At 41.6% G+C, this 17,506-nt stretch overlaps 1 protein-coding gene across 3 annotated transcripts in view; it reads right to left on the reverse strand.

Annotated features, from left to right (window-relative positions):
- taf1c (TATA-box binding protein associated factor, RNA polymerase I subunit C) overlaps nucleotides 1–17,506 on the reverse strand; it is a 52,147-nt gene that overhangs the window by 16,515 nt on the left and 18,126 nt on the right. For 2 of the 3 annotated variants that reach the window (XM_043687063.1, XM_043687082.1), the window contains 3 exons: nucleotides 10,032–10,160; nucleotides 9,087–9,204; nucleotides 5,876–5,947 (listed from right to left, as the gene is read on the reverse strand). In XM_043687063.1, coding sequence (XP_043542998.1) covers nucleotides 5,876–5,947; nucleotides 9,087–9,204; nucleotides 10,032–10,160 — 319 coding nt within the window. The remainder of the gene's footprint in view (nucleotides 1–5,875; nucleotides 5,948–9,086; nucleotides 9,205–10,031; nucleotides 10,161–17,506) is intronic. The other variant, XM_043687074.1, reaches the window with a different exon arrangement.

Raw genomic sequence — 17,506 nt, forward strand, 5'->3', positions numbered from 1 at the left:
TAACCACGTGGGAGGGGAAATTGCGGTCTCTAAAGAAGGAGGCCATCTGGTGTGTTCTGTGGTGGAACTGGTCCTCCTGGGAGCAGATACGGCGGAGGCGGAGGAATTGGGAATACGGGATGGCATTTTTGCAAGAGGTAGGGTGGGAAGAGGTGTAATCCAGGTAGCTGTGGGAGTCGGTGGGTTTGTAAAAAATGTCAGTGTCAAGTCGGTTGTCATTAATGGAGATGGAGGGGTCCAGGAAGGGGAGGGAGGTGTCAGAGATGATCCAGGTGAACTTAAGGTCGGGGTGGAACGTGTTGGTGAAGTTGATGAATTGCTCAACCTCCTCGCGGGAGCACGAGGTGGCGCCAATGCAGTCATCAATGTAGAGGAGAAAGAGGTGGGGAGTGGTGCCATTGTCTCCAGGAATAGTCCCAGAAGACTGGAGGATAGCAAATGCTGTCCCCTTGTTCAAGAAGGGGAGTACAGACAACCCTGGTAATTATAGACCAGTGAGCCTTACTTTGGTTGTGGGTAAAGTGTTGGAAGAGGTTATAAGAGATAGGATTTATAATCATCTCAAAAGGAAAAACTTGATTAGAGATAGTCAACATGGTTTTGTAAGGGTAGGTTGTGCCTCACAAACCTTATTGAGTTCTTTGAAATGATGACCAAACAGGTGGATGAGGGTAAAGCGGCTGATGTGGTGTATATGGTTTTCAGTAAGAGTTTCAATAAGATTCCCCATGGTAGACTATTGCCACAAAATACAGAGACATGGGATTGAGGGTGATTTAGCAGTTTGGATAAGAAGTTAGATAGCTGAAAGAAGATAGGGTGGTGGTTGATGGGAAATGTTCATCCTGGAGTTCCGTTACTAGTGGTGTACTGCAAGAATCTGTTTTGGGGCCACTGCTGTTTGTCATTTTTCTAAATGACCTAGATGAGAGTGGAGAAGGATGGGTTAGTAAATTTGCAGATGACGCTAAGATCGGTGGAGTTATGGATAGTACTGAAGGATGTTGCAGGTTACAGAAGAACATAGAAAACTGCAGAGCTGAGAGGTGGCAAATGGAGCTTAATATGGAAAAGTGTGAGGTGATTCACTTTGGAAGATGCAACTAGAATAAAGAGTACTGGGCTAATGGTAGTGTAGATGATCAGAGCGATCTCTGTCCATGTATATAGATCGCTGAAAGTTGCCACACAGGTTGATAGGGTTGTTAAGAAGGCATATGGGTGTGTTAGCTTTTTTTTGGTAAAGGGATTGAGTTTTGGAGCCACGAGGTCCACTGCTGCTGTACAAAACTCTAGTGCGGCCGAACTTGGAGTACTGAGGACAGTTCTGGTCACCGCATTATAGGAAGGATGTGGAAGCTCTGGAAAGGGCTCAGAGGTGACTTACTAGGACATTGTCTGGTATGGAGGGAAGGTCTTATGAGGAAAAGCTGAGGGAATTGAGGCTGTTTGCATTAGAGAGAAGGTTGAGAGTGACTTAATTAAGACATACAAGATAATCAAAGAGTTAGATAAAGTGGACAGTGAGAGTCTTTTTCCTCTGATGGTGATGGCTCGCACAACAGGACATAGCTTTAAATTGAGTGGTGATAGATACAGGACAGATGTCAGAGGTAGATTCTTTACTCAGAGTAGTAGAGATGTGGAACGCACTGCCTGCAACAGTAGTAGACTTGCCAACTTTAAGGGCATTTAAATGATCACTGGAGCTGTTTTTGCAAGGTGTGTTCAGGAGGGTTTCCTAACTCAGTACGTTGACAGGCTGACGAGGGGAGAGGCCATTCTAGACTTGGTGCTCGGATACGAGCCGGGACAGGTATCAGATCTTGTGGTGGGAGAGCGTTTTGGTGATAGTGACCACAACTGCCTCACATTCTACATAGCTATGGAGAAGGAGAGGATTAGGCAAAATGGGAGGATATTTAATTGGGGAAGAGGAAACTATGATGCGATTAGACAGGAGTTAGGAAGCATGGAATGGGAATAATTGTTCCATGGTAAAGGCACTAGACATGTGGAGACTTTAAGGAACAGTTATCGTAAGTGATGAATAAATATGTCCCTCTGAGACAGACAAGAAGGGGTAAGATAAAGGAACCTTGGATGATGAGAGCGGTAAAGCTTCCAGTCAAAAGGAAGAAGGTAGCTTACATAAGGTGGAGGAAGCTAAGGTCAAGCTCAGCTCTAGAGAATTTACAGGCAGGCGAGGAAGGAGCTCAAAAATGGTCTGAGGAGAGCCCTGAAGGAGCACGAGAAAGGCTTGGTAGAACAGATCAGGGGGAACACAAAGGCATTTTACACTTATGTGAGGAATAAGAGAATGGTCAAAGAAAGAGTAGGGCCGATCAGGGATAGTATAGGGAACTTGTGTGTGGAGTCTGAGGAGGTAGGGGAAGCCCTAAATGAGTTTTTTGCTTCTGTCTTTACGAAAGAAATGAACTTTGTAATGAATGAAACATTTGAAGAGCAGGTGTGCATGCTGGAATGGATAGAGATAGAGGAAGCTGATGTGCTGAAAATTTTGTCAAACATTAAGATTGACAAGTCGCCAGGCCCCGATCAGATTTGTCCTCGGCTGCTTTGGGAAACGAGAAATGCAATTGCTTCGCCACTTGCGAAGATCTTTGCATCCTCGCTCTCCACTGGAGTCATACCTGAGAACTGGAGAGAGGCAAATGTAATTCCTCTCTTCAAGAAAGGAAATAGGGAAATCCCCGGCAATTACAGACCAGTAAGTCTCACCTAACTGCAAGGTGTTAGAAAGGATTCTGAGGGATAGGATTTATGACCATCTGGAAGACCATTGCTTGATTAAATGCAGTCAACATGGTTTTGTGAGGGGCAGGTCATGCCTCACAAACCTTATCGAGTTCTTGTAGGATGTGACTAGAAAAGTTGATGAAGGTCGAGCTGTGGATGTGGTGTATATGGACTTCAGCAAGGCACTTGATAAGGTTCCCCATGGTAGGCTCAGTCAAAAGGTCAGGAGGAATGGGATACAGGGGAACTTAGCTTTCTGGATACAGAATTGGCTGGCCAACAGAAGACAGCATGTGGTAGTAGAAGGAAAATATTCTGCCTGGAAGTCAGTGGTGAGTGGTGTTCCACAGGGCTCTGTCCTTGGGCCTCTACTGTTTGTAATTTTTATTAATGACTTGGATGGGTCAGTGAGTTTGCAGATGACACAAAGGTTGGAGGTGTCGTTGAGGGTATAGAGGGCTGTAGTAGGCTGCAGCGGGACATTGACAGGATGCAGAGATGGGCTGAGAGGTGGCAGATGGTGTTCAACCTGGATAAATGCGAGGTGATGGATTTTGAAAGGTTGAATTTGAAAGCTGAGTACAGGATTAAGGATAGGATTCTTGGCAGTGTGGAGGAACAGAGGGATCTTGGGGTGCAGGTACATAGATCCCTTAAAATGGCCACCCAAGTGGACAGGGTTGTTAAGAAAGCATATGGTGTTTTGGCTTTCATTAACAGGGGGATTAAGTTTAAGAGTCATGAGATCTTGTTGCAGCTCTATAAAACCTTGGTTAGACCGCACTTGGAATACTGCGTCCAGTTCTGGTCGCCCTATTATAGGAAAGATGTGGATGCTTTGGAGAGGGTTCAGAGGAGGTTTACCAGGATGCTGCCTGGACTGGAGGGCTTATCTTATGAAGAGAGGTTGACTGAGCTCAGACGTTTTCATTGGAGAAGAGGAGGAGGAGAGGGGACCTAACTGAGGTATACAAGATAATGAGAGGCACAGGTAGAGTCGATAGCCAGAGACTATTTCCCAGGGCAGAAATGGCTAACACGAGGGGTCATAGTTTTAAGCTGGTTGGAGGAAAGTATAGAGGGGATGTCAGAGGCGGGTTCTTTACACAGTTGTGAGAGCATGGAATGCGTTGCCAGCAGCAGTTGTGGAAGCAAGGTCACTGGGGACATTTAAGAGACTGCTGGACATGCATATGGTCACAGAAATTTGAGGATCAATGGTCGGCACAACATCGTGGGCTGAAGGGCCTTTTTCTGTGCTGTACTGTTCGATGTTTTAGACATGGATAAAAATGAAATCATGTAGAATAGATGGGCTTCAGATTGGTTCCACAGTTTGGCACAACATCAAGGGCTGAAGGGCCTGTACTGCGCTGTAATATTCTATGTTCTAAGCCACGCCCTATCATGACTTAGAAATACATAGCTGTTTCTTCACTGTCCCTGGGTCCAAAGCCTGAAATTCCCTCTGTAAGGGTATTGTGGGTCTATCTACAGCACATGGACCGCAGCAGTTCAAGAATTCAGTTTATCATCACCGTCTCAAGGTCAACTAGGGACGGCGCCAGAAGATGTGGCACGAACATTGAGGGCTGGGCTGCATTCTCCTTCAAGCTTTGTTCCATAGTTTAGGTTTTGGTAGGCATCTCTCTCTGTTTTATAGAATAGTTGTTATAACTTGAATGGGTACCACTCCATATCAAGCATTACTTATCAGAATCTCTCCAGCTTTAATGCCAGTATGGGCATGTTGGATGATTTAGCAGATTAATTATCAACTTGCTTCACTGCGTTGTGAATACCCTTTCCATGGTCAGCAAGTCTTGGAGCAGGACTTGAACTTGGATGTCTGCCTCAGAGGCAGGCGCATTACCACTGAGCCACGAGACCTCCCATCCATCGGCATCAGGTTAAATTAAATATTTTTAAAGATTCAATAGATAGCCACTGGTACAACTTTCTTTAACAAAAATGACAAAACAAAGACATATCCCTTTTATAAGGGCATGCAGTAAAATCCTTCTTAAATCCCTCTTATAAAAGAAGAGTATGTTCACCATCTTTATAATAGAAGCATTAGATAGGAAAATTAAGAAAAGGAAACATATGATGCAAAGAGAAACTGAATTCTGATTTTTGATTTATGCAAATATTGTTAAGATCAGATCATTGTTGCTCAAAATACAGAACGTCTGGCAAATTAAAACAGATGCTTTAAAGAAGTGATATCGTTAGATCATAACCCAAATAGAGAATTAAATCTTGCTTTCCAATAACCCTTTCTGTACAACTTCTCAGTAGCCAACATTGTGTTTCACTCCTACCCACTATAGGTACTTAAAAGAGACCAAGATAGTCAAACGCTAGGATTAACTAACTGCTTGGTATTTACTGCAAAAATGCTTTTGATTGGTAAACATTTAGCTTGATATATCACCACTTGATAGATAAGTACAGTAAGAAAATATACTGTAACTGCAACTCAAAAAAAGTTTTGCTGTGTTTAGCATTTTGATCAAGACTATTATTCAGAAGGGACAAAGTTAAAAATCACACAACACCAGGTCATAGTCAAACAGGTTTAGTTGGAAGAAGGAGCAGTGCTCAAATGCTAGTGCTTCCAAATAAACCTGTTCAACTATAACCAGGTATTGTGTGAATTTTTAAAGTTTATCCAACCCAGTCAAACACCAGCTCTTCCACATCAACATTCAGAAGGAAGGTAGTGCCATCTGGTAATGTTACTAGACTAGGAATCAAGAGCCCAGGCTCATGCACTGGACACATGGGTTTGAATCCAATCACAGCAAATAGTGAAATTTGAATTCAATAACATGAGGAATATGGAATTGTCAATTGTTGTAAAAACCCATGTAGTTCACCAATGTTCTTTAGGGAAGCAAATCTGCCACCCTTACCCAGGCTGGCAAACATGTAACTCCAGAACCACAAAAATATGGCTGTCTCTTAACTGCCCTCTCAAATGATCTGGAGAGCAAACAGGGATGGGCAACAAATGCCAGCCTCACCAGTAACAAACACATCCCACATAAGAATCTTTATACAAATTCATCTTCACCCGTGAAAGACTTTTGAAAGCTCAGTTGCATCTTACCCTTTGTCTAAAGTCCAGAGGTACGCAGTTCCACACTCACTGGCAATCACCAGCTCTCCAGGAACATGAGGACTGAGATAAAAAGGACAGATTACAGCAAAACTATTTCAGTACGTGGTTTTTTTTAAAAAAAAACTTTTACACTACAACCTCTCCAGTTCACAATATTTGGAACTAAAAAAGTGAGAGATGGAGAAACAAACTACCAGGGTTGGAGAGAGAAGTGGAATGGCTTGGTAACCATGTTTTGAGTTTTTTCATATTAACAGTCAACATAAGACCATAAGACATAGGAGTGGAAGTAAGGCTATTTGGCCCATCGAGTCCACTCCGCCATTCAATCCTGGCTGATGGGCATTTCAACTCCACTTACCCGCATTCTCCCCGTAGCCCTTAATTCCTTGTGACATCAAGAATATCCACTCCATCACCTGCCATCTTCTACCCTCATTCTGAAGGTCATGTGAGACCATATGTTCCTGAGCTATACCACAGTCAGAACAATTAAGTGAAGTGTATGGGGTCCTTTCAATAAAATGCCAGATTTGGAAATTCTGGACTAGACAAGTTATCATGCATTACTTATAAACAGTTCTTTATTTTAGTCGCACAACAGGCTGAATGTCTTGAAACAAATAAAAGTGGATAAATCCCCAGGACCTAATCAGGTATACCCTAGAACTCTGTAGGAAGTGAGGAAAGTGATTGCCGGGCTGCTTACTGAGATATTTGCATCATCGATAGTCACAGGTGAGGTGCCAGAAGACTAGAGGTTGGCTAACGTGGTGCCACTGTTTAAGAAAGGTGGTAAAGACAAGCCAGGGAACTATAGACCAGTGAGCCTGACGTCGGTGGTGGGCAGGTTGTTGGAGGGAATCCTGAGGGACAGGAGTTACATGTATTTGGAAAGGCAAGGACTGATTAGGGATAGTCAACGTGGCTCTGTGTGTGGGAAATCATGTCTCACAAACTCGATTGAGTTTTTTGAAGTAATTACAAAGAGGATTGATGAGGGCAGAGCAGTAGATGTGATCTATATGGACTTCAGCAAGATTAGATCTCATGGAATACAGGGATACAGAACTGGGTCCAAGATAGAAGATAAGGGCAATGGTGGAGGGTTGTTTCTCAAACTGGAGGCCTGTGACCAGTAGAGTGCTACGAGGTCCACTACTTTTCAGTGCTAACCGCTCTGCCCTCATCAATACTCTTTGTTACTTCCTCAAAAAACTTAATCAACTTTGTGAGACATGATTTCCCACTCATAAAGCCATGTTGACTATCCCTAATCAGTCTGTGCCTTTCCAAATACATGTAACTCCTGTCCCTCAGGATTCTCCCCAACAACATGCCCACCACTGACATCAGGCTCACTGGTCTATAGTTCCCTGGCTTGTGCTTACCACCTTTCTTATATAGTGGTACCACGTCAGCCAACCTCCAGTCTTCTGACACCTCACCCGTGACTATCGATGATACAAATATCTCAGCACTAGGCCCAGCAATCACCTCCCTAGCCTCCCACAGAGTTCCAGGGTTCCTCCTCTGTAATATGGACAGTTTTTAAGATGTCACCATGTATTTCCCTACATTCTATATCTTCCATGTCCTTCTCCACAGTAAACACTGACGCAAAATACTCGTTTAGTGTCTCCCCCATCTCCTGCAGCTCCACACAAAGGCCGCCTTGTTGATCTTTGAGGGGCCTTATTCTCTCCCTAGTTATCCTTTTGTCCTTAATGTATTTCTAAAAACCCTTTGTATTCTCCTTAACCCTATTTGCCAAAGCTATCTCATGTCCCCTTTTTGCCTTCCTGATTTCCCTCTTAAGTATACTCCTACTGCCTTGATACTCTAAAGATTCACTCGATCTCTCCTGTCGATACCTGACATATGCTTTCTTCTTTTTCTTAACCAAACGCTCAATTTCTCTAGTCATCCAGCATTCCCTACTCCTACCAGTTCTTCTTTTCACCCCAACAGGAATATACTGTCTCTGGACTCTTGTTATTTCACTTCTGATGGCTTCCCATTTTCTAGCTGTCTCTTTACCTGCGAACATCTGCCCCCAGTCAGCTTGTGAAAGGTTTTGCCTAACACTGTCAAATTAGGCCTACCTCCAATTTAAAAATTCAACTTTTCAATCGTCTATCCTTCTCCATCACTATTTTTAAACTAACAGAATTTTAAAACTAACGCTGGCCCCAAAGCACTCCCCCACTGACACCAGTCACCTGCCCTGCACTATTTCCCAAGAGTAGGTCAAATTTTGCACCTTCTCTAGTCGATACATCCACATACTGAATCAGAAAATTTTCTTGAACAAACTTAACAAATTCCTCTCCATCTAAACCCTTAACACTACGGCAGTCCCAGTCCTTGTTTGGAAAGTTAAAATCCCCTACCATTCGGAGGGTCGCTTTTGGGCCAAAGGGCCTGTTTCCACACTGTAAGCAATATAATCTAACCATAACTGCCCTATTATTCTTGGAAAACAATTTCACGTCTTCATGTTTTACTAGTTTGAATCTATTACTGTCTATCAGCTAAGAAAAAATAATGGCTTGGTTATTTTCTCCCAGATCGGGTGCCCAGAGGTGAAAGAATTCTGATACTGCAAACCAACCTTTAAAAATTGGTTGCCTGGACATCAGATTTTTAATCCATGGGTGGTCAGGCTGACAAGTCAGAATTGCCTAGATTAAAACATCAGGGTGATCAAGCCCAGAAGTTTTGTCATGGTGAAAGCTCAGGCCAAATATTTTAGATTGATTTTCTTCTATAATGCCACTTACTTTCCCCTTTTTAAATCTGAAAAATAAAAGCACAGGCCTTTAGTCCTTAAAGACTGGTAATCAGACATCAAACATTTTTCCAAATTTAGTCCTGAATAATTGACTCCTTATCCTGAGGCTGTGCACATGTTTTAAGATTCTTCAACCACAGGAACACGCTCATTCTTCAAAACTTCAGAATGTTCAGGTCCAACTACCTCTATCTCTCATCACTTTGTAGTGGCGTTCATCTTGTAGACTAGAAAATAGTTCTAATCTCATGTACTACAGTGTCACCTAACAATAGGAAAACTAATTTTCTTGACATGATAGCTTTACATAGCATATTTTGTATATGAGTGCCTAAATCAAAATATTGACATTTTTAGCAGCAGGATGATTTTACTAAATAAAGCATTCAGAACATAATCTTTTACCTGACATTGATGCAAGTAGCAATATTATCCACCTGAACTACCTGTAGAATAGATGGATTCACATCCTGGGAAAGCTTCCACACTCCGCAATGATAGTCAGACCGAACCCCTATAAAAACTGTCATTCAGAAAAGATTGGAGAATAAAAATGAGGTAGTAACAGACTAAGTAAATTAAAGCACAAAGTTTTAAAACTGAAAAATAAACTCTGACTGATGCAGACAATTATCCTTCATTATCCAGTAGATTTACTGACATTCAACAGTAACATACCTCTGTCAATCACCTTAGTCTAGAGCACAAGCTGAATGGGAGGAAATGGTTTTGCCCTGTTATAAGTGTATGGACAATTAAAGGAAGTAGCTAGGTGGAGTATTTTGAAAATATGCATTTGAATAAAAATTAAATACAAATGTGAACAGGCATTGGCTTTTTTTCTGTGGCATTGGCCCAGAACTCCCAAAAGGTGGAAATAAGTCAATAAAAGTACATTCCTGCTGAATTAGTCCTCATCATTTATCGCTATGACAAAACCCATTCTAAAGTGATAATAAAGGCTAATACTTCAATGCGGTACGAAAGGAGTGCTGTACTGCATGGATAGTGCGTTTCAGATGAGATATTTCTGGAGACTCTCAGATGAACTACAATGACACTATTGCACTATTGAAAGAAAAACAGGAGGGTTTCTAATACCTTTGCCAACATTTACTCCTCAGCCAGCACTGGAACAATATTTCAAAAATATTAATTGCATTATTCTTTTTTAATTTAGTTGTGCTTTAATTGGCTGCCTCAAACCAAAGCCCTGGATTTGAAGAATGACTCCCTTAATGTGAAATGTTTAAGGTCATCATGAGCTGCTATACAAATACGAGTTGTTTCTATTTACATTTGATGTGATAAGCAATGTTGCAGATCTCAGTAGCTTGCATCAACAGTTACCTTCTTCTTCAACAGCACTGGAATCTATTTGATGGATTCTACCATTTAGTTTAAATTTCATTGGTTTAAATTTCACATTCAATTTGGGCATTTTATGTTCATCAAGACCCAACTTGATTTTGTGAAAGTCTGATAGAGGCATATTAAGGAACTTAACATATTGAGAAATTATAGCTTTTTCGCAATTCCATACTTTCTGTTCATGCATCATTGGTCGTCTAAAGCCACAGAGTCTTAGAAAAATAAAGGTAAAACATTCTATTTTTGTTTTGTGTGATACTTGTTCAAAATTTACAACAGTCACTCTGCAACTTTCTGTTCACCTCATACTAACAGACTTAATGTCTCAGTTCTGAACAGAACTTCAGAAAGTTCAGAAAAATGTACCTAATTTCAAGTAAACAAAAACTACTAATTAAATAGAAATAATACAAGCAACTCACTTGTTGTACTGACATATTAAAAACTAGTTACAAATCTCTCCCAAATTTTAGCTGTCAAGGTTTCCAAGTGAAGAAGCAAGAACCTCTGAATTAAAGCGTATTTTTGCTTAAAACAAACAAAGCTGAACATAGTGACATTATGGTGAGTTAAATTCATACAGCGCAACTTTCTGGTTGTCTCGGAGTTGCCAACCAGTAGGAAATCAAATCCAACAGAATTCTGTCAATGATAAGTCAAAGTTCTCTACCGGTAAATCCGGATTAGCCAAACTTGTGCAAGATGGTTATATGACCAATCCAACCAGTTGTAATGGAGGTAGGTCACACAAGAGTGAAATCACGGAGCTCAGAGGAAGCTAATCCTGCTGGGAAGGGCAATCACCCTGGCACAGATGCCGGTCTACAAAGAATTCACCTGCAGCAGTGGATGTTTGGACCGATACAAGGTCAAAACACTAAGATGTGGATAAAAAAGAAAGAGATTTTTCACATATTTACTGTTTCCATTTAGGATTTTGTTCTGACATACAGCACATGTGTAGGCAATCTGAGTTACACAGGGGCATTCTTGTCTATCTTGAAGCTCAATTTAATATGCATTTGTTAGCAGATCTCCTGCAATTTGATTCATCATGAAGTGAAAGGATCAGCAGTTTGGGTCAATGTAATACTCTTTTCCCTCCATCTGTTAGCAGAGTGACTGACGATAAACAGAAGGAAATTGAACAGAATTTTTCTCACCCAATCAGTATAGGGTACCTGGAACTAGTTGATCCATAAGTTGGTGAAGGCAGAGATGCTCATTGCATTTAAATTAAAACTTGGAAGGGCTCTGAAGCTATCATAATCTAAATTTTTATTAATTCATTCATGGAAAATGGCGTTACTAGCTAGGCTGAGATTTATTGGACATCCCAATTGCCCTTGACCTAAGCAGCTTGCCAGGTCATTTCAGAGGGTAATTAACGGTTCAACACATTGTAGTGGGTCTGGAGTCAAATGTAGGCCATATCAATTAAGGATAACAGATTTACTGCTCTATTAAAAGGAAATTGTTGCAGAAATTTGGAATAGCAAGTTGGGGTAGTCTGTTGGGTTTTCAGAGAGGTTATGTTATTCTGTATTCTGTTCTCTTTTGTTAGTGTTTCATTCCGTACTCTGTAAATGAATTCTGTTTTGTTTAAAAACAAAGGGTTTTGACCAGCTGCATCACTCCTGCAGTATCCACTGTATACCTGCTCAAAACAACTGGAAAAGTTAAGTTCTGGGCTACCTTCTTGAAATGTTTTGAGGGGGTCTGGCCTGGTCCCAATCAATGGCGGTCAACATCAGCACATCGATCAGAACACTGGCTTCAGATTCTGGAAGTCACTACCACACCCAGGCCTTAGTAGCCCATGCAACAGGTAGATAACTAGAAGGAACACTACCGTTGAGCCTGCTCCACCATTCAATTTGATAATGGTTGGTCTTCTACTTCAAAACCAATTTCCTGCACTCTCGCCACATCCCTAGTTGTTTTAAATGTTTGTGTGGACTGAAGGCCTTGTTTGTGATATCTTTTATGAATTGGCCCACGTGCAATGATGTGATGGCATCGAATCATTAATACAATGTCACTGCACCAGTCTCTTTAAATTACAAGACAAGCAGGTGTGAAAATCAGAGGTCCATCTGCTATTTTGAAACAACAATCTATTGAACATATTAATGACCCAACTGCATTTCACTTTTTACTACTCCCTCCATTATTTTGCAACCGAATGAGAAAATACTTCAGAGAGATTTATGCCAGTATGAGGGCACAAAGGCCTTGCTATGGGGCAATGGCTATACGTAGAAGACTTCGTGTTTGCTGGTGAAAGTGACAATGGTAATATGGTTTTTTACATTACTCATTTATGACAGGAGAGGAGAGATGAAGAGCAGGGGCCTTTAAATTTAAGGTCATGACTTAGCTGTTGCACACAGCACAATGTCTCCTTCATGATATTTGACTTTAGCACTCAAATGGTCCAGAACTCATTTGCACCAATACTTGGCCATCTGGTGCTCAATTTGCCATGCTGAGACAGCAGGCATGGGAGTAAACTGGCCTCTCACTTTTCATTTTGCCTCTGTCACCCCACTGGAAAATTTTAAATCCAGCAGATTAGATTAGATTAATTACTTACAGTGTGGAAACACTTTAGCCCAACAAGTCCACACCGACCTGCCGAAGCGCAACCCACCCAGACCACATTCTCCTACATTTACCCCTTCACTTAACACTACAGGCAATTTAGCTCGGAGTGGGAGGAAACCGGAGCACCCGGAGGAAACCTGCGCAGACATGGAGAGAATGTGCAAACTCCACACAGTCAGTCGGCTGAGGCGGGAATTGAACCCGGGTCTCTGGCACTGTGAGGCAGCAGTGCTAACCACTGTGCCGCCTAGCATATGTTTCTAAGCCAGAAATACAACACTCTTCACAGTCGGCTGAGGCGGGAATTGAACCCGGGTCTCTGGCACTGTGAGGCAGCAGTGCTAACCACTGTGCCACCGTGCCGCCTAGCATATGTTTCTAAGCCAGAAATACAACACTCTTCACTTCTCAAACTTTGTGCAGATTCAGCAACAGGGAAGGAGCTTGACAGCCATTAGACCCAAGAAGGCCCCCATAAACATGTGCCCCTTCCAGATGGAGAACTGCTCAATATAGCCACAGTGCATATGAACTATGTGTTGGAAACATAGAACATTACAGCCTTTCAGCCCTCGATGTTGCGCCGCCCTGTCATACTAATCTGAAGCCCATCCCACCTACACTATTCCATGTACGTCCATATGCCTGTCCAATGACGACTTAAATGCACTTAAACTTGGCGAATCTACTACCGATGCAGGCAAAGCATTCCATACCCTTACTACTCTGAGTAAAGAAACTACCTCTGACATCTGTCTTATACCTATCTCCCCTCACTTTAAAGTTGTGTTCTCTCGTGTTTGCCGTCCCCATACTTGGAAAACGGCTCTCCCTGTCCACCCTATCTAACCCTCTGATTATCTTGTATGTCTCTAGTAAGTCACCTCTCAATCTTCTTCTCTCTAATGAGAACAGCCTCATTGCCCTCAGCCTTTCCTCATAAGACATTCCTTCCATACCAGGCAACATCCTAGTAAATCTCCTCTGCACTCTTTCAAAGCTTCCACATCCTTCTTATAATTCGGTGACCAGAACTATACACACTGAAACACTGAAATCATAGACTTTGAGCCACATCACCAATTCCATTCCTTACAGACTTGAGCCCTCTCCCTGACAACTGTCTGGAGGTGAACCAAAAATCAAACTGGGACCCATTGCTAAGTGTCATTTCTATAACATCACCTGACTCACCCCAACCTGAGCTCATTTGCTTCAAATCGTTTTGCTACTTCCCCCAGACATGACTATCCCATTGCTCACCTTGACATCCTCAAATGTTTTAACTTCCATAAATTTAAGATAATTAAAAACTCTGCTGTCTGACTGGTAATGCATACTAAGTCACTTATTACAAGTGTGTTCAGTGATGCACATAGTCACCCAGTTAAGCAATGTACTGATTTTAAAATTTGCATTACAAACCTTCCAGGGCGAGAAGAAAGTGAGGACTGCAGATCAGAGTCAAAAAGTGTGGCTCTGAAAAGCACAGCTAGTCAGGTAGCATCTGAGAAGCAGCAGAGTTGACATTTCAAGCATAAGCTCTTCATCAGGACTACCCTCTTCATTACCTGCTTAAACTCCTCCAGGCCCACACTTGCAGAATCTCTGCATTTTTCCAATTTTGGCTTCTTTAGCATCCCCAGTTTTAATCTCTAAAACTGTATCTTCAGTTGCTGACAGGGCCAAGCTCTGGAAAAACCTCACTGCTCCACCTTAAACATCATGATCCCAAACAAACCCATCTCTAAACTGTATGTAAATTTGCTCACTGAGCTGGAAGGTTTGCTTTCAGATGTTTCATCACCATACTAGGTAACATCATCAGTGAGCTTCCGGAGGAGCATTGGTGGTATGATCCGCTTTTTACTTATGTGTTTAGGTTTCCTTGGGTTGGTGATGTCATTTCCTGTGGTGATGTCAGCTCCTACTAGTTTTCTCAGGGGGTGGTAAATGGGATCCAAATCAGTGTGTTTGATCTACATTGAAACACATTGACGTGGATCCCCTTTACCACCTCCTGAGAAAAAGAACAGGAAATGTCATCACCATGGGAAATGACATCACCAACCCATGGAAACCTAAACACATAAATAAAAAGCTGGCCAAACTACCAGTGCTTCACCGGAGGCTCACTGATGATGTTACCTAGTATGGTGACGAAACGTCTGAAAATAAACCTTCCAGCTCAGCAAGCAAACTTACGTCCAGAACCTCAACCTGAGCTACAAACCTTCTCAAAACTCGCTATCATCTCTAAACTCCCAAGACTTAGGTCTTGGCTCCCCACTCTGTAACTGGATCGTTGACTTCCTGACCTATAGGCCACAATCAGTAAGAACAGGCGATAGCACGTAATACCCAACACCATGCCTTGCAAGACTGCATACTCATCCCCCTATTATACACTTTATACATACATGACTGTGTGGCCAAATTCTGCACCAACTCCATTTACAAGTTTGCTGATGACACTACCATTGTAGGTTGGATCTCAAACAATGACAAGACAGAATACAGGAAAGAGAGTGAGTGCTCAGCAGCATAGTATAAGGACAGCAATCTCTTCATCATCAGCAGCAAAACCACTCACTTCAGGAAGAAGTGTTGAGAGCATGTCCCTGTCTGCATGAACGGTGCTAAGGTGGAGATGATCACAAACGTCGAGTTCCTAGGAATGATGATCACTAACAATCTGCCCTGGTCCACCAACATCGATGTGATGATCAAGAAAACACAAAGTCTCTACTTCCTCAGGAGGCTAAGGAAATTCAGCATGTCGTCATGGACTCTTACAAATTTTTATAGATGCACCATAGAAAGTATCCTATCTGGATGTAACAGTGTGACATGGCATGTGCTCTTCCCAGGACTACAAGAAACTACAGAGAGCCCAGTCCATCACGGAAACCAGCTGCCCATCCATTGACTCCATCAATACTTCCCACTGCCTTGGGAAAGCAACCAACATAATCAAAGACCCCCTCGCACCCCAGTTGTACTCTCGCACCCTCTTGCATCGGGCAGATGATATAAAAGATTGAATACATGTACGTATAGATTCAAGAATAGCTTCTTCCCCACAGTTATCACTTTTGACGTCTCAAATGTTAATTCTGATTGCTTTCTCTCTCTGCACCTTCTTCCAGCTGTAGCACTATACAGGTAGTTCTGCTATTACGCAGTAGCTGCATTCCTGAGCAGCTCCGTGCTATACAAAAATCGCATTATACAAATCACATTTAAAGTTGGCTATGCTACAGCCAACACACACTTTAAAAGTTTGCACCTTAGAAACCCTCAAATTCATGTTATAGCAGAACAACCTGTATTCTGCTGCCCTGATGCATTTTATAAAGGTACAATCTGCCTGTACTGCATGCAAAACATCATATTTCACTATCACGGTACATGTGACAACAATAAAATCAATAAAGTTCTCTTTCTGTATACCTTGCTTTCATACTTTAAGCCACTTTTAAAATTTAACTTCTAGACAAAGCTTCTGACCATCTAATCTTATATGCCACGGTGCAGCTTGGTGCCAAATTTTGTTTGATAACATTCCTCTGAAGGAACTTGGGGCTTTACTTTGTTAAAGGCACTATAAAAACACGTTGTTACTGTTATTTTACTATCTTTATATATCAGAACCAGGATCTGTTTATCACTTGTACACACAAGGAGGAACAAGAGACTTGCTAAACATGATGGGCAGAAGCTACTTATCAACTTAAGAGATGGATTAATAGATTGCTTAGTACTTTATTTATGGTGGATCATTAACATTAATATTCTTCACATTTTAATCAAGGGTCATTTCAGTATCTTCCAAAATGTAAAAATGTGGGAACTAAAACAAAGATCATTCAATATTTATAAAAATCCTCATTATCAAACATTTCTGCAGAATAGCACAAAAATATCTATCATGTGATAGCAAACAATAAAAGCGAGCTCTCTTTTAATAAAGAAGTGTAGTTGTACAAAGAATCAGTCATGATCCCAGTATTGGTAAAACAAGCTCAAAAAGAACAGGAATAGAAGTGTCAGCTTGTGTTCCTAATATTAAATGCTAGAGTCCTGCTGGCATGGAACTAAGAAAACTCAGATTCCAACTTTAACAGAACTTTCAGTGCTTGCTTTCAAATGCAATGTGGACAGTTTCTATTTATGTGTACAGCCTCAAAAAAAAAGCTTACCCATGTGAGGAAAAGTCATTTTACAATAAGGAATTATTCACAGGATAGGAGTCTTCCTTGCGAGGGCAGCATTTATTGTACTTTCCAACTTGAAAAGGAGACGGTAAGCCACCTTCTTAAACCTCTGCAATCCAGGTGCTGTAGGTATACCAACAGTGCCTGTGAGAAGGGAGAGCCAGGACTTTGACTAGCAGCAAAAGAAAAACAGTGGTATAGTTGCAGAATGGCCTGTAGCTTGGAGAGGAGCTCATTCCCACGCACATTCCACTTTTGTTCCTTTAGGTAGCAAGTCATTGGAGTTTTGAGTATATTGCTCTCATTAAGAAAATATTTAAATATATTTCACTACTAATGACTGTGGAAAGTTAAAAATCACACAACACTTGTTTTACCAATACTGGGATCATGACTGATCCTTTGTACAACTACACTTCTTTATTAAAAGAGAGCTCGCTTTTATTGTTTGCTATCACATGATAGATATTTTTGTGCTATTCTGTGTTACGATCGAGCCCTCTACAATCACCTGATGAAGGAGCGTCGCTCCAAAAGCTAGTGTGCTTCCAATTAAACCTGTTGGACTATAACCTGGTGTTGTGTGATTTTTAACTTTGTACACCCAGTCCAACACCGGCATCTCCAAAT

This window comes from Chiloscyllium plagiosum, chromosome 1, assembly GCF_004010195.1.
Source record: "Chiloscyllium plagiosum isolate BGI_BamShark_2017 chromosome 1, ASM401019v2, whole genome shotgun sequence".
Lineage (NCBI taxonomy): Eukaryota > Metazoa > Chordata > Chondrichthyes > Orectolobiformes > Hemiscylliidae > Chiloscyllium > Chiloscyllium plagiosum.